The sequence below is a fragment of the Oenanthe melanoleuca genome, chromosome 1A (genome assembly GCF_029582105.1).
Source record: "Oenanthe melanoleuca isolate GR-GAL-2019-014 chromosome 1A, OMel1.0, whole genome shotgun sequence".
NCBI classification, from domain to species: Eukaryota; Metazoa; Chordata; class Aves; order Passeriformes; family Muscicapidae; genus Oenanthe; species Oenanthe melanoleuca.
Window position 1 is genome coordinate 63,945,426 of NC_079334.1, and position 24,706 is coordinate 63,970,131.

General features: G+C 41.5%; 1 protein-coding gene across 1 annotated transcript; it reads right to left on the reverse strand.

Annotated features, from left to right (window-relative positions):
- Nucleotides 1-176: 176 nt before the first annotated feature.
- PROSER2 (proline and serine rich 2) lies at nucleotides 177-24,694 on the reverse strand. The gene is made up of 4 exons (XM_056512114.1): nucleotides 24,518-24,694; nucleotides 15,054-15,269; nucleotides 4,837-5,089; nucleotides 177-3,941 (listed from the first exon to the last, which is right to left on the reverse strand). Exons 2-4 carry the CDS (start codon nucleotides 15,231-15,233, stop codon nucleotides 2,959-2,961), a joined length of 1,416 nt encoding a protein of 471 aa, XP_056368089.1. The 5' UTR covers nucleotides 15,234-15,269; nucleotides 24,518-24,694; the 3' UTR covers nucleotides 177-2,958.
- Nucleotides 24,695-24,706: the final 12 nt, after the last annotated feature.

Below are 24,706 nucleotides of genomic sequence, written 5' to 3' on the forward strand. Positions count from 1 at the left end.
TTTTCTTGACCCTCCTCCAGCACCTGCCATGACAGGGCTGGGCTCTGGCTCACACACATCCCCAGTTGCAAAATGAAAGGTTATTAAATCAGTAATAGCCATTAAGAAAAAGTCATCTCCCTCTTCCAAAAAAGAGTCATGCTACTGGGTGGCAAAGAACACAGCAGCACCTCCCATCAGCCATCATTTCATTGGGTTTATTCTAGTTTAATAGATGATTTATCAGATTTGTGCAAGACATTACCTCCAGCACAAAGGGGAAGAAAGTAAAATCACAGCTACATATACACACAAAACAAGATACACAAAATAGAGCTAAATTTATATACAGGTTATTAGCAGCTAGACTTAACTTCATTTAGTACATGGCTTTACTCACTACAGTTTTAGGCACAGAGAATTTATCTGCTATGATGAAGGGCCACAATGAATACCTCGTTCCAAGTCCTCCCTGGGCAGAAACTGCTTTACCTTATGAAGATCTTACTCTCACTTCCCACCAGTTGAGGACACAGCCCTGCACAAAGGATGAGAGAACATGATCCAGATAATTCAGCATACAGCAATTTTAGATATTAAATATCTGGGGTATTTTTATGTAGGGTGACATTACAGAGTTATTGAACTGGACTGAATTTCAATGAAACAGTGCCAGGGATTTTTTACCCCCTGTTTGCTTAGCAAGGACTCTCAGCTGTAAACAACTCAAAGAAGAGCTGGCAAGAAATGATTAGATGTGGAGATTGCTTCGTACGCACTTCACATTCATAATGAAGAATTTGCTTTACCAGGATTTAAAAGCACAAAGGCCAATGAAACATTTAAATTTGCTTAGCAGGTTATGTTAATAAATTATGATGCATCATCCATACGTCAGCCTCCATTCCAGCCTGCACTGCAGCACGTGTTTGGGTGTATTTTCTGTGTTCCCTTGTCTTTCTGATTTAGGACTACAGACTCAGAGCCCAGCAAAACAAGCCTGTGCTTTTCTTGCAGCACACAAGCAGCCTTTTTTGTTTTAGCAGCACCTCTCACGTTTGATTATGCATGCCCAAGTGCTCTGCCAGCCCAGGAATGGCCACATACTTTAATTACTGACTGCTTATGTATAGCAAGCCTGTCACAATGAGGAACATGATCACTTACCCAGTGAAAACGCTGAAAAGAATAACTACGTAACAGAACCAGCCAGATACCGTAAAAACATAATTAAAGATTCAGACAGCAAGCAGATAATGAAAACAAAACAAAAAAACCCATAACTTATGAGGCAGGTTGAAAATGACACAAAAGTTTTTCCTTTACAACAGCTTCGTTTACAAGCACAGCTCAGCAAGTTTGAAATACTTTATCACAAGAACTACAAACTTGTTTATCACAGTAATGTCAGAGCTCCTCACCAAAGGGTGTGTCAGTTTCTACTGTAGCCACCCCTCCTCTTCTCCAAGGTTTATTGCTAAGCTACTTAGGAGAAGGAGTGGGTTGGTCGAGGCTTCAGAAAGTGCAGAGAGTCAGTCAGTTTTTCCCTTTAGAAAAAAATCCAAAACACCGAGAAATCAAATGTGAAAGAGTAACAACAAAAAAATCAAGAGTTAGGAGTTTGGCATTTGATTTTAAAGTTGCTATTCATGATGTTTTCAGGTAATACAAAAAGGGAAGGAGTTTCAATGTGGAAGGGCAGCTTTGCCATATTAAAAAAAAACAAAAAAACAAAAAAAAAAAAAAACAACAACCAAAACAAAAAACTCCCAAAAAACATACTAACACAAGTATATTTTGGGACCATCTTTACAAACTTTTCTATTGAACAAAGGCAAAATACCACCAACTTGGACCATTAAGGAATGATGTGTTCCTACATGCAGCTCTCCTGAAACTCCACATAGCCTGCAAGAATTTTGGCTGTAACTTCTGTTATGCATTGGCAGGGCAGAATCAAATAAGGCTACGAACAGAGGATTATTAGGGCTGTCAAACTACAGGAAGACCAGATGACAGTTTTAGAAGTAACAGAATTTATAATTTGTGTAGTGCAGCTACTGTTCAAAAAGTAGCAGTTCCTTCCCAGGAACCCCAAAGTAAAAGAGAAGACTTTTGACATACAGGTCTCTCTTTTGGTACAAAGTTAACTTGTTCCTGTGGCTGCTCTGCTGTGTCATCCTCTCTGGGACAGAGCAGTTGGGGTCACAGATTGTCAGGAGACTCTTTGGCTGTCAGTGTGAAAGCCAGTGCTCGGTGCATATCCTTGAGGCTTTCCCGGTGCCTTTCCCTGGACACTTGGGTTGCTCAGGTGTGACAGAGGAGCAGGTGGCTGGGAAGGGAGGGGAGACTCCAGGTGCAGAAGCAGAGTGAGGCAGTCAGCCATTCTAAGCTTGGGCAGCTCTGTCCAGGAGAAGGTCGAAGCAGAAGCCACCCTGTGCACAGCTTTGAGTCAAGGGCAGAGTGAGGGAGCAGAAGACTCCACTGCTGACAGGGAAAGAAGCCAAGCCAGATAACACAGACAACAAAAAGTCACAGAAGGGTGTCACAGAGTCAGAAATTTCAGCTGTGACATTATCTTGAGCTCCCATGGACAGACGGAGCTCTTTGTTTTGGCTTCAGAAAGAGCAAAAGCAAGATTTGCCATTCGGTTTGCTATGTACAACAATACTGCACTGTACACTTCATTAACGAGATGCTGCCTGCTACAGTCCAGCATTAATTAAATAAAATTCCTCTTAGTCACAAAGAGCAACAGATGAGTATCTCTGTAGAAGGAGAGCCAAACCCCTATGTGGTGCCAGTCCTTCTGGGATAAACACAAGTGACCGTTCCACAGTGTCTAATACCTTCCTGGCTTGCCTAAAGCAGGGAACTTTCCCTTCTTTCTTCCAATCCTTGATCCCACTCCTGTTGGGACTGTTCTAGCACAAAGCCATGCTATGACTTTCCCCCCACTGCCATGACATTCCCATCCAGTTATGCAGTCTCTTTCAGCAGTCCCAGTTTCCGCAGTGCCTCTCTCCTGGCTTCTTCAGTCGAGCCACGGCCAGAAAACTTCACCGTTATCCCTTGGGATCGAAATCCTGAAGGTCTAGGCAGTGAACCCGACCTCCTCCTCATGTCCAGGCTTACACCAGCTTGTTTATAATCATTACAACTTTTTTCTGTGCTCTGCTGTGCGCAGCTGACTTTGTTAGTGGCAAGAGCCACCTCTGGTTTGATTGTTACAGTTTTGCCCATAGGAAGGAAAGGGCTGGGCTCACTTTTTAAAACCTCATGGATGTTTTGATATCCATTGGTAACAGCCTGTGGCTGCTTGGGCTGCACATCAAGCTGCTGAGTGCTTGGGGCACGGTCCACTTGGTCCTGAGCTGGCTTTCCCTTAACTAGGCCGAGTTTCGTCAGGGCCTCATAGCGTGTTTGCTCAGAGGAGAGATCCCGTAAGGAAGAACTTCTGTTACGTGACAAGAAATCGTTTTTGTGCAGCTTCTCCTCCAGTTCAGCTGCCAGAAGAGCTCCCCCATTGATGTTGGCCAGCACCTGAGCCCGCCGCTCCTGCACGTTAACCGCTGCTTTGGAAATGGTCTCGCTGAATTCCTTGCCACTGACATTGGTTATGTTGATGTTGCTTGGGAAGCGGTGCAGTTTGGGGGCGGGGGCAGGAGGGTGCTTGGGTGCTGTGCAATGATCACCGTTGGCTAGCAGGGCTTTCTTCCTGTCGGGATTCCCTTCCTTGGGGAAGCGCGCCCGGCTCTCCACCTGCTGCTCGCAGATCTTCTGGGCCATGATGAGAGGAGTGGGGACGGAACGGAGCAGCCTTGGATGCTGCACTGCAGGAGGGGGTGGAGGAGGCAGAGGAAGTGTCTCAGACACAGTTGGTGGTGGTGCAGGGGGGTGTGGGGGCAGCTCAGCAGGTACAGCTGGCTGAGGGCTCTCAGCTCGCCGAGTGGCATCCAACACTACAAGGCAAAGCAGCAGAGACGTCATTAACTCTTCACACGGAGCAGAACGCAAGCTAAACAAGCTAAAATGCCTCTTCTAGAAGCATTTCTCCCTGCTCCCTACCTTTCTACCTATCCTCAGCCTCATCCCACATAGCCAGAAGAAGCTATAACTGAAGCCCCAGCAATGGCATCTCATAGGCAATGCTACAGCTGAAATCACCACGTTTACAATGTGTCACTATCACAGCCCTCCCTCTGCCTTTCACTCATACTCCTCGTGTTGCTTCACTGTGCTTCAATGGCTGCTCTTTCATAAAGAGCTCTGCAATTCTTATTTTTTATTAAAACAGCCAGGAGAGGACACATTACATCCCACTGTGTGTACTAGCTGATAGATTCATTGTCCAAACACAGAGAGAACACACACTACAGGGTGACAAAAACAACATGCCATATGCTATCTTGTTACAAACTCACTGATAGTATCGTGTGCCTTTCAGACCCACACAGAGTAACACCGAAAACCATCTGCTATCTTAAAACTCTTGGAGAAATCTTAAAAAGTCTTAGAGAAGAGCAGAGCATGAACAGGTTGGTTCATGACTGTTGCAATGACTGTGCACAACAGTGACAACTCAGTCTCCAGGACTGATAGCAAACCAACAACTTCATCATATGCATAACCCCCATGAGGGAAAGGAAAAATTAGAAAAAGAGTTACAGTAGTAACAAGAATTTAAAAAACCCCAAGAGAAATTAAAATCACAGTCCTTAGAGCTCATGACGAGTAACAAATTTATCTCGAGGTAGTAAGGAAGGTACAGAATATCTTTAACTGTTTCTACAGAGAACTGGAATAAGTCAGGACTGGATCAAAGGGAAAACCCACACTTGCAAGAAACACAACTACCTGGCTCTGTATCTTTGCTGGAAGGGCCTTCATGGTCACTGCTCTCAGGTGTTGACTGCACTAAGTCAATGATATCTTCAGTCTCTGAATGACTGGATACATTTTCTTCCGTTGACCTTGGGGACTGGCAGTGGATCCCACTGTCACGTAGGGTCATCTCCTCCAAGTCATCTTCTAAGGCATCTATGGTTTCTTCAAAGAACATGAGAACATCCTGTTCTTCATGAGTTAAATATTTCAAACTTTCATCATCCTATGGGGAAAAAGAAAAAAAAAAAACCAGAAAAATTTACACCTTCCCAAAGACATTTAGACATTGCAATGCTAGAGGACAAAAAAAAATTCAAGACCGAAAGAGCAGCAATTGATATTACATCCTTTAGTTTAGCAAAGAAGTTGATCTGAGTTGTACAGAACAAATTACTAAAGATCATAAAAGCCATAAGAGCTACTAACAAAAAGAAAAAAACAAACAAACAAACAAACAAACAAAACCCAAACAAACAAAAAAAAAAACAAGGTAAAAAAACCAAACAAAACCAAAATGCCCTACGCTCACCTGTGTCTTTGCAAGGGTTAGGATGGCTTCTACTGAATCTAAGCTGGAGCAAATTGGGTTGTCTGTCAGATTCAGGGGCAAGGCTTGGGGAACAATATGGGAGGGAAAGGGTGCACTCAGGACAGTCCTAGAAATGAGCTGGTTCCCTTTTTGCTCAAGTCCAAAGGGTGACTTGGCTTCTAGAGGCAAAGCTAGAGCTGAGAAGTGTCTCTGCCACTACAAACTATAAATTATCCAGAGGTACATAAGAGATTACAAAGGGGTAATAGTAAGGAAGGAGACGGTTTCTAAAGATGTTACCTTTGAGTTACAGAAAGGAAAACACAAGAATGAAGACCTGCTCCCTAGCAGTATAGTGCCTTAGGCTATTTTCTTCAGCAGGAAACAATCCTGTAGACCACAGAAGTGATAAATAATCGCTTGGATTATCCAGTCTTCATTTTCTCTGAGTCACTGCTCCTAATTAACTTGATCAACACACTATCACCATGCAAAGCTGGGCAGCAATGCACTAACTCTTTTTCCTCCACCCTGAGAAACACTCACTTTTCCAGAAACTTGGAGATGACAAAGAATGATTAAGAAAGGCACTGCATTAAGACAATGGATACAGGAAAGACATTTCCCAAGAGACCTGTGTAAGTTCTGGAATGCAAGTATATATTGTTGAAAATCAAGTGAGGTTTTCCCTTTTCTGGACTATATTTCTCCCCTGCCAAGCATATACTGGAAACTTTGCTGTCAGTAACTCAACAAGAAACACCAAGGACACTTCATTGCACATGCAGACTGGGTAAAAAGGCTACTTCTCAGTGGAGGCCTGGGAGAGTTTAGGTAAATACATAAAGGTATGCAGTACAAATATCCAAGAGGTAGCACATTCTTGCTAGGGCAGCACAACTTGCTTCAAACTCACCATGCCTGTTCAGATCATCTTACATTAGATTAGACTAAAAAAACCTGTGTGCAGCTCTACCTGTTAATGCCTTGCACAAAGCTTTTATCCCCGTTCTCAGCATTAAAAATAAGAACAACGTAGCTCTGTAGCAAAGTATGCCCATAGATTAAGAAATATAATGTGCTGCATTGTACCCAGTGGCAATTGATCTCTAAGCACTCGGAATGCTACAGATGAGAAAATAAATGCTTTGAGGCTCTTAGCTGCCTTTGCCTGTGTGGCCAATAGAACATTTGGTGGGTGGGGAAGATGTACAAAGGTGTGGTTATTTCTAACTTAGTCTTACTGCCCAGAGTGTCCTGTCAGAATAAGTAACTTATTCCAGCTTGCAGCAAAACTGCTACAAAAGCTCAAATTTGGATGCCATTTGCCACTGCTGGTTTAAAAGATGAACTTCAAAGGCTGACGTAGCCCACAGCTTGCACCCACCACATGACAGTTTTCAAAGGCCAAGGAAAGTTTTACAGCTGCACTTGAAAAGCAAGAGACAGACAAGCCTTCCTTTTCTGTTTTTTTGGTTGTTTTTTTTGTGTGTGTGTGTGTATTTTTTTTCCTTAATGGATGTTGCAATCTCCTTCCTTCCCCACCCAAATACTCATAGGGCTGCTATGTCTAGTAGGCGAGAGAATGACAGGAAAGGAGCCCTTGTTAGGTAGCCCTGAGCTTGAGCTGAACAGTGCTCCAAGAACCTTTTGTTGAGAGTGAGCTCATTGCAAGAGCCAGACTTACACAGACTTAAAGGAAAAGAAGAGGGGGTTGTATTTAAGAAGTTCATAGTGGCAATAAATCCAGAGCGTGGTACAGGAATTACTGTGTGCACCTAAAAAACTGCTCCCACATGAGCTTGTTTGATCAAGAGCTGAAAAAGAATAAAGCAAGGAAGAAAAGACTTCCAAAAGCACTTCCTTCCATCTTCTTCTGTGCTGCAAAACTGAACATTTTTCCATGCCAGGTAAGATTTGCAGGAGAGCTTTGCCTAATTTAACCATACCTTATGGATCCTGCTGAAATGAGCAGTGTCCCTTTAGGTAAAGAATCTAAATTGAGTAATCATCTCTTTGCAAACACATTTGTAATAAATAGCATACCAAGATGTGAAAGGCCAGCTTCATCTCTGTTAGCACTACGATCTGTTTCCTCATGCAGTTTCCCTTCAGGATGATCAATGTCACATTTCATCAGAAAAAAAACAAACAAAAAAACCAAATGCAAAACCAACAGCTCTGGAGAATAGGCAGTGTTAGGCCAGGGCACTGTACTGAGATGCAAGGCATCCAGTCTGGGTAGAAACTCCCTCAGGCAAGGTATGTTTCAGTTTGCCAGCCAAGGAAACAATCCCAATTTAGACACACAATCACAGTGGAAAAAAAACCTACTCAGGCTGGTCAAACCAAATGAACTCAGAGATGTAAAGCAAGCAGTGACTTGCTTTATTCCCACCTGTATTACTTGTATTATAGTAAAGCCTTCAGAAACATAGGAGGAATTTTTCTAACTTAAAGGTGCCAGTTTTAATGAAGGCTACCAACTCTATTTGCAATTAGTTCATTTTCCATATATTCCAAGTACTGGAACAGTTCATATTCTTTCCAGCCTGGTTTTCCAGGCCTCCTTTTTTCTTGATGAATTTGTGATTTTTAATAGTCAAAGAAAAGTATTTTCAGTTACTTGAGTTATTCACCTCATAGTTTCCATCTACTCCCTACTCTTGATACACAAACACACCTCCCTAAACTAAATCTCACATACGCCTAACACTACAAACTTTAGAACTACTGTCAAAAGACAGCCTGAATTTGAAACTTGAATATTGTGCCTCAGCTTAAAATTACATTAAATTGGGAGGATGAAAAAAAACAGCTTGGACAGAAGAAATCTGGGATGCAAACAGCTGAAATAGCTGAGTATGCTCAGCTGGCATTAATATTTTAGTTCTCTGTGCAGCCAAACATTTCCTGCTTATGCCAAACAGGAAAGTCTGTTATAACAGTGTTTGGTATAAAAGAGGAAAAAAAAAAAGAAAGAAGAGAAAGAAAAGAAGAATAGAATTTATTTCATAGAAAAGATTCCTTTTCTACCTGTTGAAAACAATAATCTAATATCCAGAGGCCCACAATTTTATACACATCTGAAGAAATTCTGAACATCACATCCAGATATAATACCCTAAGACCAGCACAGCTTTGACAGAAACAGAACACCACAGGAAATCCCAAGACATCTGCAGTGCTTAAGAAATCTTCTAAAATCTGCTAAGAAAACTTCAATTAACAAAATACCAGAAGAATGCCAGATTCAACTGATTTATCAATCACCTGACAGCACTGAAGAATTATTAGGGACAATTCAATGGGAAAGAAGTGACTGGATGCTTCTCAAAAGAACCATGAAGAGAGCACACTGTTCTAATGTGTAGTACAAAGGCCAGTGTAGCACCACTTGGGCTACAGTCTGTTAACAACAAGGCAGTTCTACTTGTTAGAAGGGGTAAAAAGGAAAGCCCTGCATGCAGGAACTGTATCAGAACACATATAAAAGCTTTAACACAGAAGAAGACAAGTACCTCTGACTAGATTTACAGGAAAGGGAAGTGGAATGAATTGTACTGAACCCGAAAGAAAGTGAATTAAAGATAAGAACATGAACTACTATACAGGATCAGACCAAAAAGCCCATTTAGCTCAGTAGCCTTCAGCTATGAACACACAGGATTAGGGAGAGATATTGGGGGGGTGTTGCTGTATATTGGATGGATAGTTTTTTCCTCTAAATCCTTCTAGTTTCCAGCCATACATGGCTTAAAGACTTCCCAGCATTTGTGTATTTAATAGCCCTTAATGAGCTTTTCTAGCATGAATTCATCTTATTGTTTGAGCCATGGAAATGACTGGCATTCACAGCATTCTGTGGCAGGGAGTTTCAGAGTATAATTGTGTGCTGTGTCAAAAAGTGCTTCCTCTACAACCCACTATGTGATGGTTTTGATAATACCATTCATTTGGTGAAGAAGACTATAATATTGAGTGTTGTTTTCTTCAGTTTACAAGCATAATTGTACCCGTGTGCTTCATAAGAGGTAGCAAAGCATATAATCAATAGGTCCTAAGTGAGAAAACAAATTATCTACAAGTACTTAAAAGATAAACTAGATGAGCTAAAGTCATAAACTGACTAAATTACTCCTAACCTACTTTTAGGGAAAACAAGCTGAATATCTACTTAAACTCTGAAGACATGAAGACATTTGATAAACAAAATGAGGCTGATCAGGCTATAGAAATTAAAGGAGAAAAGAAATTATATTAGAACAACAAGAAAAACGGGGAGACATTTCTGCCAAAGCCACTAAATAGTTTTCATTTTAAAAAAATTAAATAATTTCACACCAAGCTCATTTCTCATGAGAAGGTTATTGACTTGACCAATAGGTGCATACATGGATGTGAAATCTTTATGACACAGCCCCCAAAAACAAACTCACAGATGAACAAAAAAATGATGCTGAGATAAAGTTACTGCAAGGTGCCTGCACAGTCTGTGACTCTGTCAGTTTAAGTGCCATAAAGAGGGAAAAAATCTGCTGTTCAGGGATGTAGACCTCATTCTGGGATATATTAACCAGGGTGATGACATGACAGCACATCCTCATCGGGAACACAGAGTTCAGGTTCAGATTGCTGAACTTTGGAAAGGATGCAGCCAAGCTGGACAACATCCAGAACAAAGCACGGAGTGCTGCGAGCTTAGCTGCACAGGAAGGCTCAAATAATGGAGCATGTTACATTCAAAATGGGAGAATGAATGGGTGGTGGGCAGATACAGCCCTGAGTCCCTGTGTGTATTTTAATATATAAAAAGTTGAGCACCCATATAATCACAAGAAATCTCTACATTCACTGAAAGTGAGACAAGTAGAAGTTAGCCTTCACATTACAGAAATGTGAAATACAGAAATACTCAATGCAAATACTCCATGAAAAGTAGTGGAATATGTGAAGAAAACACTCTGAAAGTTCAGGAATGCCTATGAGCATGGTTTAAAAAGCAAATTTGTCCACCTGCTGAAATAATCTCTATCTACGAGATCCTGCTTTGAAGCACAATGATGCAATTTGTGCACAGAGCCCAAACTGCCTTCAGGATCTATATTCTCACTAGCACATTTTACAGCAAGATCATGCCTTGCTAAGGGTCAGGCTCTTATTTTTCCAAGGCATACTGCTTCCAGGTCATACTAAAATCAGTTTAAAGTGGATGAAGCATAGCATAGCTCTCTCCACACCCTGGAAGGAATGGCTTCCACCTGGCCCAAGGCAGCTGTATCCATACAAAACAAACAGTCAAAAATTCTTCTCATTTTTTGTGTATTGTTATTTGGCAAAGTCCTTGGACACAGTGAAAGGTCTTGTAGCACAGTAAAGCCTGTGGAGAATCAGTGTCAATGGGGAAAAAACACATTAATTTTATGAAAGGAGTCTTAGGACTTTCCCTTGAATGCACCTGATGTGCAGCTCAGCATCACAAGGCTCATTCAAGTTGAGAGGAAAAAGGTGGCAGTGGGGTAACAGACACATGATTTGTCCTTTTCCAGAACCCCTAAATCCACACTAGATTCCCAGTGGATTATCTTCAGGGAGGGTGAGGTGAAGAGATGCCAAAGTGGTGCACTTAGAGTGCCAGGTCTGTTGCATCTGAACTATCTGTACTGATCCAAAACAGGATAAGGATCATAAGTTTTTAGGCTACAAGAGACACCATAACTACAAAACAACCAGGTCACCCTTGAGTTGAATGGCTGAGTGTGTGACCACTGAGCCAGCTCAGACTACTCACAGCATAGTTGCTCTTTATGTCTATGTAACCAATGTTCAGAATGTCACCTGTACCATACAAGCAATCCAGGAGTGACAAACCATCTTCAGTGCCTGGCTATGAACTCTTGTTAGAGTCAGAGAGGAAGCTTGTGAAAAAATAAAAATCAGAACAAACAAAATCTCTTTTTAGAGTCATGGCCTCTCCCAATTTAAGCCATTTGATTAGTGATCAAATGAAGTAGTCATTTGAACAAGTTCTAGAGGTCACCACTGCCCCAAGAGTGGTGGTGAACTGTAGCATTAACCAAGGATCTGTCTGATCCAAAGGCAAAAAATAAAATATAAAACACAGTGTGATCCACCAAGAATAACAAGAACTCACTATCCTGCAAAGCTATAATTCAGTAGGACATGTTCAGATACCGAAGGTAAAGAACTGAAGTTGTAGCAACAGATCCAAGGCACAGACACAGCTTATTAGTGGTGCAGCTCCAATTAACACAGCTCACTTCAGGTACAACCAGCACTTCTGCCATGGTTTTCACAGGTAGAACAATTGTCCTAGCACATTATTCACACTTAGAAAATAAAGTTACTCATGGCTGAGAATAGATACCTAGCCCAGTTATCAGAGAGAAGCACTGAAAGAAGGATTGGCTTTAAGAAGCTGGTCTGTGCCTATTCAGTCAGTGGAACAAGAAAAATTGCTTCAAAAAAACTCAAGACCTAGTTTTATCTTCGAATTAAGTGTCCTTAAATTTCTGCAACTGTATTTCATGGCAAGTTAATTCTTATACCACATCAGGTAGTACATTACAGACTGGGTTTTGGAAGCTAGAATTGCCAAGAACAGAGTATTTTTGTTTGCTCTCACCCTTGGATAAATGCAACTGATTCCATGCATCAAGAAAACTCACTTCTCTCAAGCAGATGTATGGATTTCTCTTTTTAACAAAGAAACCAAAATAAATGTGCAAATTAATGTCCTCATATAGAACAGCTTTTATGGTTACTAACATTCATGTGAGATGAACATATCAAGGCATACATTCCTCCCATCTCAACTCAACCTCCTGTGGCAGATTTGGCAGAATAAATCCAGACCTGAATATCTATAATTTCTATGGAAATACTTCTAAAATCGAGGCAGCATCTTGCTTTCCATTAAAAAAAAAAACCACATTTGGCTTAGAGGCCTGCAGTTGTCAAAGATTAACTGAAAGCACCACTAATTATAGGTAAAAGAAACTGAGAAATCTGGCAAAATTAAACTGAAGTGACAACAACTGGATGGGAAGAATCCCACAAACAGAATTTTAAGCCCATTTTAGCCCATGCCAATTGATGTCCATCTCCTAGTCATTCCTAAACTGACAACCAGTTCCCAGCAAGCGATGCCAGCACAGACACAGGATGTAGGACCAGCCAGGAGTCAGCCAAACCAGCTGTGAGCAGTCAGCAAAGGCTAAAGCCAGTCCAACTGTTTGTCCCTATTATCACATCCCTGGGTTTGTTTGAATTCCACAGATGCAATACAAAGGTTATATTTAGTGACTAATGCAGTTTGACACTGAGAAGCTTAAGAGCCTGGTTTTTTACAATCAAGGAGGAAGAATACTGCACCAGTATGGGCCTGTCATAAGCAGCATTGTCACACTCCTGTCCTTTGCAATGCCATTACAAAAACCCAAAAAATCAAAGCCAACCCTGACCTTTCTTGCCCTGTCTCTAGGTGAACAGAGCCAGGAAAGTGATAAATGAAGAGGCAGTTAGGTCTTGCTTCTGTTACAGGGTCTGGTGAAGGTCCAGTGTACCTGAAAATACATCCCCTCCTTTCTCAGAACTGGCATAACAGAAATTCTGTGTCTACACAAAGTTATATATCCCTTTCTTCTCATTAGGCCATCAAAGCTCCTGCATCTTCTGAACTTTTATAACAAAACTACTGAAGCAAGAACATAATGTCTCTAGGAGCATGTTCCAGCAATTAGCAGAAGAGGCAGAATTTCCTTCATGTTCAGTTTAACACAGATCCCTTATCAAATTCAGAAACTGAAATCATGCCTGTATTGAGAATTTATATTGTCCAACTTGTTACTCCACACATGCAAGTTGTCAGCTTTACTGGACATGCCACCTACTACACAGCTGGAAGAAAAATCATGGAAGGGCATCTGTGGCATCACAAATTTGTTGGTACACAATTCACTGTCTTCATGCACAAACTCCAAGAAGACAAACAAAAGGCTCTGTGAACTGCTAATTCACAGGTCTGATGGGAATTGCCTAAGCCTGCAGCCAACTTTTACTCCATCTATAAATTATTGCATTACAGAGTAGGAAGGGATTCCAATTCTAGCTGATGCATCATCATATGGGCTATCACATGGCAGGATCTAGTTGGGCTAAGGAGATTTACGTCATTTTCTGACACAGCAGACCCAGGATGAGACTGTACAAACAGACTGATTTATACACAGCTTTGTTATTCTGATATATATATAATACTGATTTTTTCAAGTGTCTAGTCTCATGCCTGCTACTGCAGCTAAGAATAAAAACCAAGGAAATGTGATTATTACTGTGTTAACCTGGAAAAACTAGTGGTAGAGTAATAAGCAAAATTAACTTGCAATTCTGTGTAAAATTACCTTGCAATTCTGTGTAAAATTAAGTTGTAACTCTCTAGCAAAGTACTATTTCCACTGTAATTCTCTAAAACTCAACTAGTTTTCATAAAATAAACAATATACACTAACATCCTGAGTACAAATGATGTACTTTACCTCCCCCACTCTGACCCTTCACAACTTTTTTCTAGAACAGATGAAAAAAACAGTTAAGGAACTGAATTTTGTCATACTTGTTTTGTGTATGTGTTTTTGTTATTTTGTGTTTTGTGCTTGTTTTAACTTGCAACACAGCTGAAGGATACAGCGACATATTAACAGTGGAAACAGTATTTTCAGTAGAAACAACAAAAAAAAGGAACTGCATTCGAATTGCTTCGAGGTGCCAGAGAGCTCACAAAGTAGCACAAAACCATGAGTGTGTCTGAGGTATACAGGCAAATACAGGTTTTGCAACTTTTTCACAGAAAACTACAACATTGAAAGGAAAGGAAGGTGGAGGGAAAGAAACAGAAAGCCTCATTCCATGTTTAAGGCAAGACAGAGACTCAGATTTCCACTTAGGGCAAGCATGTTTACCAGAATGCTCTCTTCTCAATTAAAAATGGATGCTTTTCAAATGGTTGGGATGATAACAAGAATATGGAAGGAACCATACCTGCTTTCTAGGCTTAGCCTGTCACAGTACAAAACGTACTGTTGAGTTCACTGCCTGATTCACCCTGCTAATTGGGAAAAATGCAGAAGTGCATCCTACTCCCTCAGTTACTCACTCACGATTTAAATGGCCACACACTCATACTCACTAATGTGAGCACGGCTTTGTTTATGGTGACATATTTGTTACTCATCTAATTAAGGTGGAATAAGCTGAGACCTTTATTCAGAAGTGTCAACAAAGAGATTAAGCAAAAAGCAGTGTGTAGATCAACCACTATCCTTAAGTTTCTTTATGAGCTATTGAAGAAAGGCAGGGCAGAGCAGCCCTTACTGCCATTCCTGATTCTCTGGGAAGAAGGGCTGGAGAGCTGCACTCTCCAAGCTCTCAGAGACAATCAGGCCAGAATAATAAACTGTTATACCAAAGCTGAGAAGTTATTTCTGGCCTTTGAGTTTAACAAGCGAGACAACACCAGCAACCACTAAGGATTAGAAATGGCAAGAATCAACCTTAATAAAACAAAAAATGGCATGATGTGGGACAGAGCTATTAATGTAATCTGTATCACTAAGCTCAAGGCTCATTAAACACTTACCAAAGCAAGGTTTCTGCATCTAGCTTGGCTGCCATGATTCTCCACGCTGCCAGCCCTTTCCACGCTCCCATGACTGTGTTCTGGAGAGATTTCAGATGCCATTTCAGGAGAATCCACCACGAGGTTCCTAGGCATCACACCTTCTTGACTTACTGATCCCGACGCAGCACAGAATGCCATCAGTGTGTTACGTAGGGCTGCTCACTTTATTCATGTCTGGAAACAGAGAACAATGTGCTATGGGGTTAAATCTGCTTGTTAAAACACTTGAAAAGGAATTGAAAATAAAAGGCAAAAAAAGATCCCACACAAGTTAATAAAGGGCATATCTTCATGCCCTGAAACACATCTACCACTTTACAGGTATCTTTTTAAAAACTGGCTTTGTTCAAAAAGATGACTGAAAATCTAACATAGAAAGGTTCTGTACCCCATCTGTTGTGTTTCCAAATCAGATATCTATGGACAGTTAGAAGCAAGGACCCTGCATATATCCTTGTCCTACAAATTCAGTTTGTGTTTTCCATTATGGCACATCATTAAGAGTAATAAAATCCCACTGGCTGAGATACCAGCTGGCCCAGCTCAAGTACCTTTATCTTTATTTGGTTTTAAACAAGAATTCTATTTACGGGATCACATGAGGAAAGGAACAGAACCCCGTTCATTTCCAAACAACTGCTGCAGTTAACTTGTACTACTGAAGCAGCTCCGTGCCACCTGCTTCTGGTGAAAGATCCATGAGCAAAACTTGGTGCCATTTTTGCACCAGCGCATTACAAATTGCATTTTAAAGCTTCATGAGCTTTTATTTCACTCAGCCATGAAGAAACAGTACTTGTACATTTGGAAGACACTTACTGAAACAGACATATGTACCAGCACTCCCTGGAGCAAAAGCCCCCAGTTTTTTAAGCTTTCCCAATGCTCAGTTCTGTAAAACCTCTGAACTGTCGTCATCTCCCAAAACACTCTGGCAGAACTTTTTCTTTTATTCTCAAGGACGCAAACACAAAAGTCATCTTAGTGCACTAACAGCATGAGCAGGGGGTAGGCAAAATGTAGAACCTAGCTCATTTCTCACTCCAATACATTAAACCACCCTTTGCCAGGAGAAATTGCCTTGCTTGCTAACAGTCCATCTTTTCATCCAACCTGCCTGTGACCCATGAACAGCAGTGACACATTCTCAAAACAGCTGGTTCTGAGGTGCCATGTTATATGCAACCAGCTGGGAAATGGACACCATTCCCCTGACACCGCACAAATTAAATGAGATGCTCCTGCTTCCCAAGTGCTTCTCCCTTTATTATGGCTCAAGAGGTGACACGAGAAGCAAAGTCAAGCCTGCATTTCCAATTCAATCAGATTACTTCTTGCACCCCACAGCTGTGGGCTGAGGGCTGAGAAACCAGAGCCTTCTGGTAAGCTGATTAGTGTTTCATAGCAGTGAGATAACATCTGCCAATACAGAGCAACAATTCCATCCTGCTGATCCCTCCTCCCAGGAGGGGCTATGACATTACCAGAGGTGCGTCCCTGTGCCGCAGCACCAACACGTCCTGTGGGAAAGCTCCCACACAATGCAGCTAGGCTGCAGTCCAGCAAGTCTTGGAAGCACATCCACAACCCAGAGCACTGGGTTGCCACAACAAAAACATCTCATAGCCCTTCTTATGAGCATTAGGTCTAACGATCAAATTTAGCCTTACTTTTATACAAAAAGAACTTTTTTTTTTTTTTTCTATTAAGAACTTTAGTTATCAATGATAAAATGTTTTCCCAGGATAATGGACTTTAAGTGATGCCCAGGGAGGTAGAAACATGCTCATGGTCCTGGTTTTCAAACTCTCAGGACAGGCAGACACAGGAGCACTGAGGCAGCTGCTGTACCTTTGGCTGCTGCAGAAAGTTAAACAGGAAAACAGCAGTCAAAGCATGGAACATATCCTGCAACAGCAGCTCCATCTACAACAAACCCCGTGGTGCTGAAAAGCCACACACAAACATATCCATACAAGAAAATCTATGCAATTTTTGGAAGTCAACATTATCAGTGAAAATCTTGACTCCTCTGAAATCCTACACGCGAACAAGCACACCAAAATACATATATAATTTTTAGAAGGCAAGACTATCAGAGAATCTTGACAGCTCTAAAATTCACAGAAAACTCCCATTGACTTTAGATTCCATCCTATGACTGTCAGGGTGATATTCAGATGGAAAAGAGAGACCAGCAAGAGGTGAGTACTTCTACTGCCATTCAACACAAGGTAAGTATTATTTCTCTTCAGCACTTTCAAGCTGCAGCATCAAATTTTTATCCAGGTGTCCCCAATACAAGCTGAATATGTCTTGTTTGTTCAGTCCCTCAGTGATGCTATGGACAACTGAGATTTCTCACTCAAAACTATGAACATTTTATGGACTACATTATGAGAGGTCACTGCTGCAGATTACAATAGATATCATAGATAAAACCCACATTTAAAGACTAACCAGATGAATATATTAATCGATGTTATCAAGAAAAAAAAAAAATCAAGAGGCCCAGATTTTGAGGGAGAAGTATTTATGAGTATTGTTCTGCTTTCTCCAACAGCAGTACCTCAACTCAACCAGGACTAAGTTCATGGTGGGCTATCTGCATTCAGGACAGCAGGAACACACAGATTCAGCAGCAATAAACATTAAAGGCACAGATTCTAAATACCAACAAATAACTCTGCTCCCAGCAAGCTCCCATTACTCATTCTGGGGCTTCAGTTCAGATGTTTCACAAAGCTCCTGAACAATGACTAAAGGCAGTAAGGGTGACTGGTTCAGAGAGCCACCCACACAAGAGCCAGTATCAAACAGTACAGCACCAGTCCTGCTTTTGTGTTGGAAGATGTGGCTTCTTGGGGAGTTTTACTCATTTCAGAAAAGCTTGGAATGGCCTGTGAGCCTGCAGAAAAGGTGTGGGGGAAGACTTTTTCCCCCCTTCTACCTTTTACATCATCTTTAACACATCAAAGGAACATTTCAATAAAATCATAATCCATTCACACAAAATATTTTTTCTGCCCTTTGCTGTGTTTTTTGTGCTTTGAGAAACTCCTAGACCTTTGTACATTGTCTAGATCAGCTAGAGCTGATGTGAGGCTGCCTGGCACTGCTGCAATACATCCAGCATGTTTTACAAATTCCTCTCCTAACCATGGTTAACACTGAAGTCCCTTCACCCTCTTTATGTCATCTCTATTAAGTGAAAGTCTTTATAGGTTTAAGATAGAAATAGTCAAGTATCTAATGCCACAGTCAGTTTCAGCAGGATTGCCAAGGTAACAATCAGGGTTCAAAAATAAGGCAACCTTGCTCAGAGAGAGCAGGAACAGTAGGACGACAGGCAGCTGCTCCTCCTGACCTTCAGAGATGCATTAAATATGAAAGTTGCTCGCAATGGGATTTGTTGTTCAGTCATTGTAGCTGAGTATTTTTTAGCTTGGCTTAAGAGATGTGTGCCTATACCATTAGGGATTATTAATAAAAAATAATATAAAAAAAAATCAGACCACGACATAGGAGCACAGAAGTGTGACAAGAACAGTACTACTTGGAGAGAAGATCATAGATATTAAACCAGAAATGCATCTTAGGGCAGATGTGATTCTATCATCTGAAGTGATCACTTCTTGATGAGATATTTAAAACAAAGTCACATATCATGCATGTTTTTCAGAGTAGAAGGAGGAAATTGAATGATTCTGAAGTTAGCTCTTTCACCTCCAAAGATTTAATTTTGCTTTGACAGAGGCAAATAATTCAGAGAGAATGTATTAAGTTGCCATCAAAGATAAGGTGCGGTCTGTCCTTTCAAAAAGGATATTTTTATAGTTTTGCTGACTAAGGTTACTTCTTCACTAAAGCTCAATGTTAGCATTTACAAGGGACTGTTTCTATAGTAGCAGGAGATTGAAAGAATTTTTTATTAACAATCCTGTTTGAAGACTAGCTTAATAGGCAAAAATATCAATCTCACAGAAGTGCAAGACATTTAAATGCTAAAAATCAACTGCTACGTAAGCCAGGAGCCAAAAGTCAGCAGACAGCACCAGGCCATTAACTGCACAATATACTTAAGGTGAGTTGACAATTTTTAGAAAATTATCATGCATTTTTAAAAGGGCAGAAGATCAGTCTGTCCCTTTCACTATATGTACAATTTCTAGAACACTCTTTGCATGAAACATTTCTCAAGATAGACTTCTAAGCCTCATTGTACTCTGAGCACCACACAGACCTTGCCTTTGTTCTTAACCAGCTCTTTCTCAGTGATACAAATGAAACAGAAGAAGTGGCAATGAACTTCAAGGTTGGTTTAATCTGTCAGCTATGCACAGACACAGCAATGCACACACTGTCAGTCACCTTGCACTCCACGGTGGTGGTTGAGTTTGGAGAGTTAAGCATCTGGAAAAAACATCTGGAAACACTCTGTAGTCATTAGAAGTGTTACCATGGGATGGTTTTTATAGAAATGATGGTACAGGAGCAGCCTGGAGACCTTTATCAGCCTCTGACAATTGACAGCAGATCAGTAAAACAAGGCAAAGGAGAGCAGGAATTTATTCAGATTCCTGCGTGCTTCGGTCAGGAGACCACAGGGCTTCCCTAAACAGGCCAGGTATTTGCGTCTAACAACCTCATGAATTTTTCCTTGTATTAAGTGCTCCTGCAACATACCTTTGAACCAGCTGTACAAGACAAGAGCTGAACAAAACCAGCTGGCCCACAACATGTCTTCAATGAGCCACTGCTGTTCCAAACTCCTCAAAACTAACTGATGGTTACTTACTGTGGACACATTTCCTCCTTTTGAACCGGGCTATCAGCAGCTGAATTCTTCTTACTTCCTTCAGAATGTGAAATACTGAGTAAATCCTTGAGGTTTAGAAGCAACCCTACTCATGTGATATACAGTAAGATTGAAGCTTTCTGGTAGAAGAACAGACTAAGTAACAGTACTGCCTTCAGAGGCCAAACCTCACAGGCAAGTTGACTAATTCCAGGAGTACACAGGATAAACTGATGAGGTTTTGCTGAATTACATAAAACCCCCACAGAATCAGACAGTAAATTTATAAGCTGTTCTTACAGAAAGAAACAAAACATAACTGAAGTAACAGCCAACAGCTGATGTTTAGGAACCAAGGTAAACCAAAACTAACCAACGTGGTTGAATTCTGACTTTTCTCCTCTACATCACAAGTGTAGAAACTTGTAATAACATTTAGTATGATTCACAGTTTTTATCTGCTCATGAAAAATCCTGAGTTGCTGTTCAAAAACAGTCATGGCTATTTAACATCCAGTAACCATGAAACGTTCCTGCCCTTGTTTAGAGAGGGACTGTCCCCACAGTACGGCCAGACAAATAGAAATGCTGAGCATTAATAGAAAAAGAACAAAAAAAGAAATACACAGACACAGAATCCACAGTAAGATCTGCTAAATGAGACCCAGGCCAACAGCATTTTTATAGACACTTCCTTGGACATCAATATTGATTTGAACAACAGGTGACAAGTAGGACTGAACAACGTTTAGCCAAGAACTGGGGAGGGGGCTGTCATGGCAGTCCATGACAGATATGAAACTACATCAAAGTAATTAAGGAATAACAACAACCATGCAAGTCTCCCAGAATTCAATGTATGTAACCCCAGTATTTTGTTTTAAACTTTCTGGTTTCTGTGGCACACTTGTGACAATTCAAACTTTCCTCTACAGGCTGGGGAGCCAGAAAATCCGTTAGTTTTAGAACTAAAAACAAAGATTCTCTCAGTCCTCTAAATCTGGAAGCTGGAGCCTCAAGAAACACACTGAATGTCATTCATACAACTCGCACTAGAATTTGTGAGAGCTGCCAACAGTGAAATAACTAATCCTGTGTATATACATTTTTGAAAGGACTAGATGGGCAAAGCACCAATTCAGTAAAACTTAAATCTGTGTGATTTCACTAGGACATTCCATCACACGTTTAAATGGCTCGGTGAATTGGGTCTCAAATTAAATATAGCAGCCACTTTAAAAGAAAGGAAACAATCACAAACCAACATTTTCATTGCTTAAGTAATAATTCAATTACTACACTGAATTCTCCAAATCATGCTTTGCTCATAAACAATGTCTAAGGTCACACCTTTGATCATGTTAATCCAAGCCTGATGATACCAGAAAATGAGGATTCCATACTGTGCTTCATTCTTAACTGGTCTTTCTAGATTTTCAAGAACATCCTTTTTATTGTTTTGAGACCCTATGCTTTAGAGACTTTTTTACATAAAACCAAGCCACCACAAGAGCACAGCTTATCACTGCCTCATACTCCTCTCTGCAGTGTTTGGGAAATGCTCCTTCTTTTAAGGCAGTGGAATACCAGTGCAGGATTTGATGATGGTCCACCCTCAAGACAGAATTTATCAAGGTAAAAAAGGCATCTGTGATGCATGTGCCCACACCTTTACCTCTTCCCTTGCAAGTTCCCAGCTCACTACATTAGCAACAGCATCAGTTATGAAGACCAGTAGCAAAGGCTTCTATATAACATTGTGGATTAAACCACCAAAGATCCCTGAAGTGCTCACATTTCCCACTCATTTACAGTGACAGAATCCCTTCCTGCCTCAACTAAAAATAAAACTACAAGTAGTTACTTTTCTGTAGATTAAGGTCTTACCTAAGGATAACTATAAGTCTCTCACTGGTTCTGCCCAGTTGAGATTTGATGATCAGTAGCTGCTCAGTGGGAGAACCAGGTGTGATAGTCAGAGCTGCCTCGTCCAGTCCTATATGCAGTTTTAAACCTCCAGGTGATGGCTGAGCTCTTCTCCGACTTCAAACGTCTCTATGCAAATTTCAACAAGGAAAGCATCCCATTCTTTTCAAGTTGCTATTTTAAAAATCTCCCCTGTTAACATCAGGGTGGTGCTATCTGTGACAGCCAACACTTTAGAATCATGAAGTGTACATAAACAATTTCAGGCACAGACGCCTCTGTAATTGTTAACTTCTGTCTTGTTACAGGTGCAGCATTGCTGGGGTTTAGGGTTTCATTATGTAACTGCTGCTACAGTCATAGCAATGATGAGCCAAATCCTGTTTTACACAGTATGCAGGATAGCAAGACAATTTTCAGCCCCAGTACAGCTGTGTCACAGTCTCACAACTGGATTTTAGGCTGCTCACATGTGTTTCTTTTTGTGACTACTGTGCTGCTATGGAGAAGAAAGCAGAGGACATCTGAAGCACAAAGCATGAGTGTTTACTTTAAAAATTAACTAATTTTGTACATTTCATTCCTATGTAAGTACATAAAGGTCTGCCTGCCCAAGGTAAACAAAGCTGAAAACAGCACTGGCAAAACAGAACAGCAGAGTCTTGGCCCTGGACTTTACATGATACAGGGATAATCCATACACACCCAATTGAAAAGAATCTATTTAAGCAGTTAGTTATACTGGAAATTAAAATCACTTGCTTTTATTTTTTAATTAAAAAAAAAAAAAAAAAAAAAAAAAAAAAAAAAAAAAAAAAAAAAAAAGAGGAGGGAGGATTTGGTAACAGTAACAGCCTGTCTGTCTGGCTTTGAAAGCCACATTCATATGCTCACTTATTTTCATGCTCCAGTATTTCAGAAGGTCAGTCAGCCTGAGACTTGTCAACTGCTCAGGAGTTAAGTTGTTCCAGTTACTATATCCAACCAGCAATCCGTCTGCCAACATTCTTGGTTAATATTTCTCTCAGAGGCATGCAGAGAAAAAACAGCTATAACCAACAGGATGAGAAGAGTTTTACTACTGACAAAATAGAGGTGCAATATAGAAATCCCCCTGTTCCTTTCTAATGCCAGATATTACTTGTACTTCTAGTCAGAAAATTCTATTCTACTCATTCACTCATACAGTAAAACCCCCAAACAAATCCCTGATAAGAAAGACACTGCTGGGGAAATCTATTCAATTTCTGAGAAATAATTAATATCTTCATTTATTAGAGACTCAAGCAAGCAACATTTTTTTTTCTCCTTTTATTGTTTAAACATCAGCTCCCCCCTTATACAACAGTAATTACTGCAAAGGAAGGAGAAAAGCTACTATCACAATTCTTTAAAGCAGTACCTGTATAAGGAAGGCCATCTACAATGCTGCATTAGCCAAGAATCTGTGTCAAACTCTTAAAATACCTTTTTATTAGTATAAGCCAGAGATTGCAAAAGCTTTTAAAGCTAAGACTTAGGCTTTAGGGTTTGGAAAGAAGTCTTTCCTTCTCTATCTTTCACATAAGGGAGGAGAAAGGAAATAACTGCTACATTTCTGATACTTGTTGTTGCTTAAAATCCTTGGAAAACGTTTAGAAAGATACAGAAGAGGCTGTCTTATCTCTTTGTTATTTCATCTGCATGCTTGTTACCACAGGAATCATCTCTTGCTACACCCATTCACAGGACCGAGCACAAGAGAGCAGAGCTCCACTTCCAGCAGCCTTCTCTCACTGCCACAATAAAACAAAAACTATTCAGGAAACATGCCCTTGAGATCCCGGATTAATGAAAATCCCGAGAGTGTTTTTAAGGCTGTGCTTTCTCTTTACAAGCACTACACCTCGGCCGAACCACCTAAGATTAAGATCTTAAGAAGCACCAGCCATCTCATGCTTACCACCTCCAGATGGAAAAGGCACCTGACAGGAGGAAGGGGAAGAAAGTATCCTGAACTAGAATCTGCTAGTGTTTACCAGCAGCTTTTCCAATGGAAACCCTTCATTTGCAGTCGGAAAGCAAAGAGAAGGCACAAGGCAGCTGTTCCTCATCACCCTTAGCCAAGCAGGAACAGCATACATCAAAGTTTTACCGGTACGAAACATTTACTTAAACGTGTTTTCTTTAAGTTGCCGATCAGCAGAAGCAAATTTTAGGTGATGCTAGGGAAAAACAAGAAATCCACAGGGATAAAAAAAAATTCTTAACAGCTCAACAGTGGGAAGCCAAGCCTCACACACGGCAGGGCAGCAGTTTGCTGATAGTTTTTCGCCTCCTCGCCCGCGTACCAAAACTAACCCAAACCCAAACCCAAAGCTGTTCTACAGGGCTGTGCCGGTCCCTGTCCCCGGTCCCGCCCAGAGCCCGCGCGGCGCACGGAGCACCCGGCGTCCCGGCCGCCGCTGCTCTCGGAACAGGAGGGAAGAATAATTAAAAATCCATTAGTGAGTAATAAGAGCAGCGCCGAACCATTCCCGTGGCGGGCTGGCAGGGGAGCGCAGCTCCGCGGCCTCTCCCCACAGCGAGCCCGAGCCGGGGGCAGGCGGAGCGGAGCGGCGCCAGTTCGCCCCTCACGCCAGCGGAGCCGGGGGGAGCGCAGACCCCTCAGCCGGGGGGAGCAGGGCAAAGGGAACCCCCAGGGAAGGGCGGCACTCACCGGCTGTGGGGTCCGCGCCTCTCCCAGCCAAGGGAGGACCGAGCCCGGGCCGAGGGCGGGCAGGTGGCCGGAGCAGCTCCGCCGAGCTGCCGCCCCGAACTCATGCGCACTGCGCCGGCCGCCACCCACGGCGGGCGGATAAAGCGGCCGGGCGGCGGCTCAGCCCGGCCCGGCTCCGCCTCGCCCGGG

Coding starts and splice junctions, on each gene's coding strand:
- PROSER2 (XM_056512114.1), bottom strand. CDS start 15,233: ATGGCATTCTGTGCTGCGTCGGGATCAGTAAGTCAAGAAGGTGTGATG. Junction 5,090..15,053: donor GATGCAGAAACCTTGCTTTG/GTAAGTGTTTAA, acceptor TTTTCCCCATAG/GATGATGAAAGTTTGAAATA. Junction 3,942..4,836: donor CAGCAAAGATACAGAGCCAG/GTAGTTGTGTTT, acceptor TTTGCCTTGTAG/TGTTGGATGCCACTCGGCGA.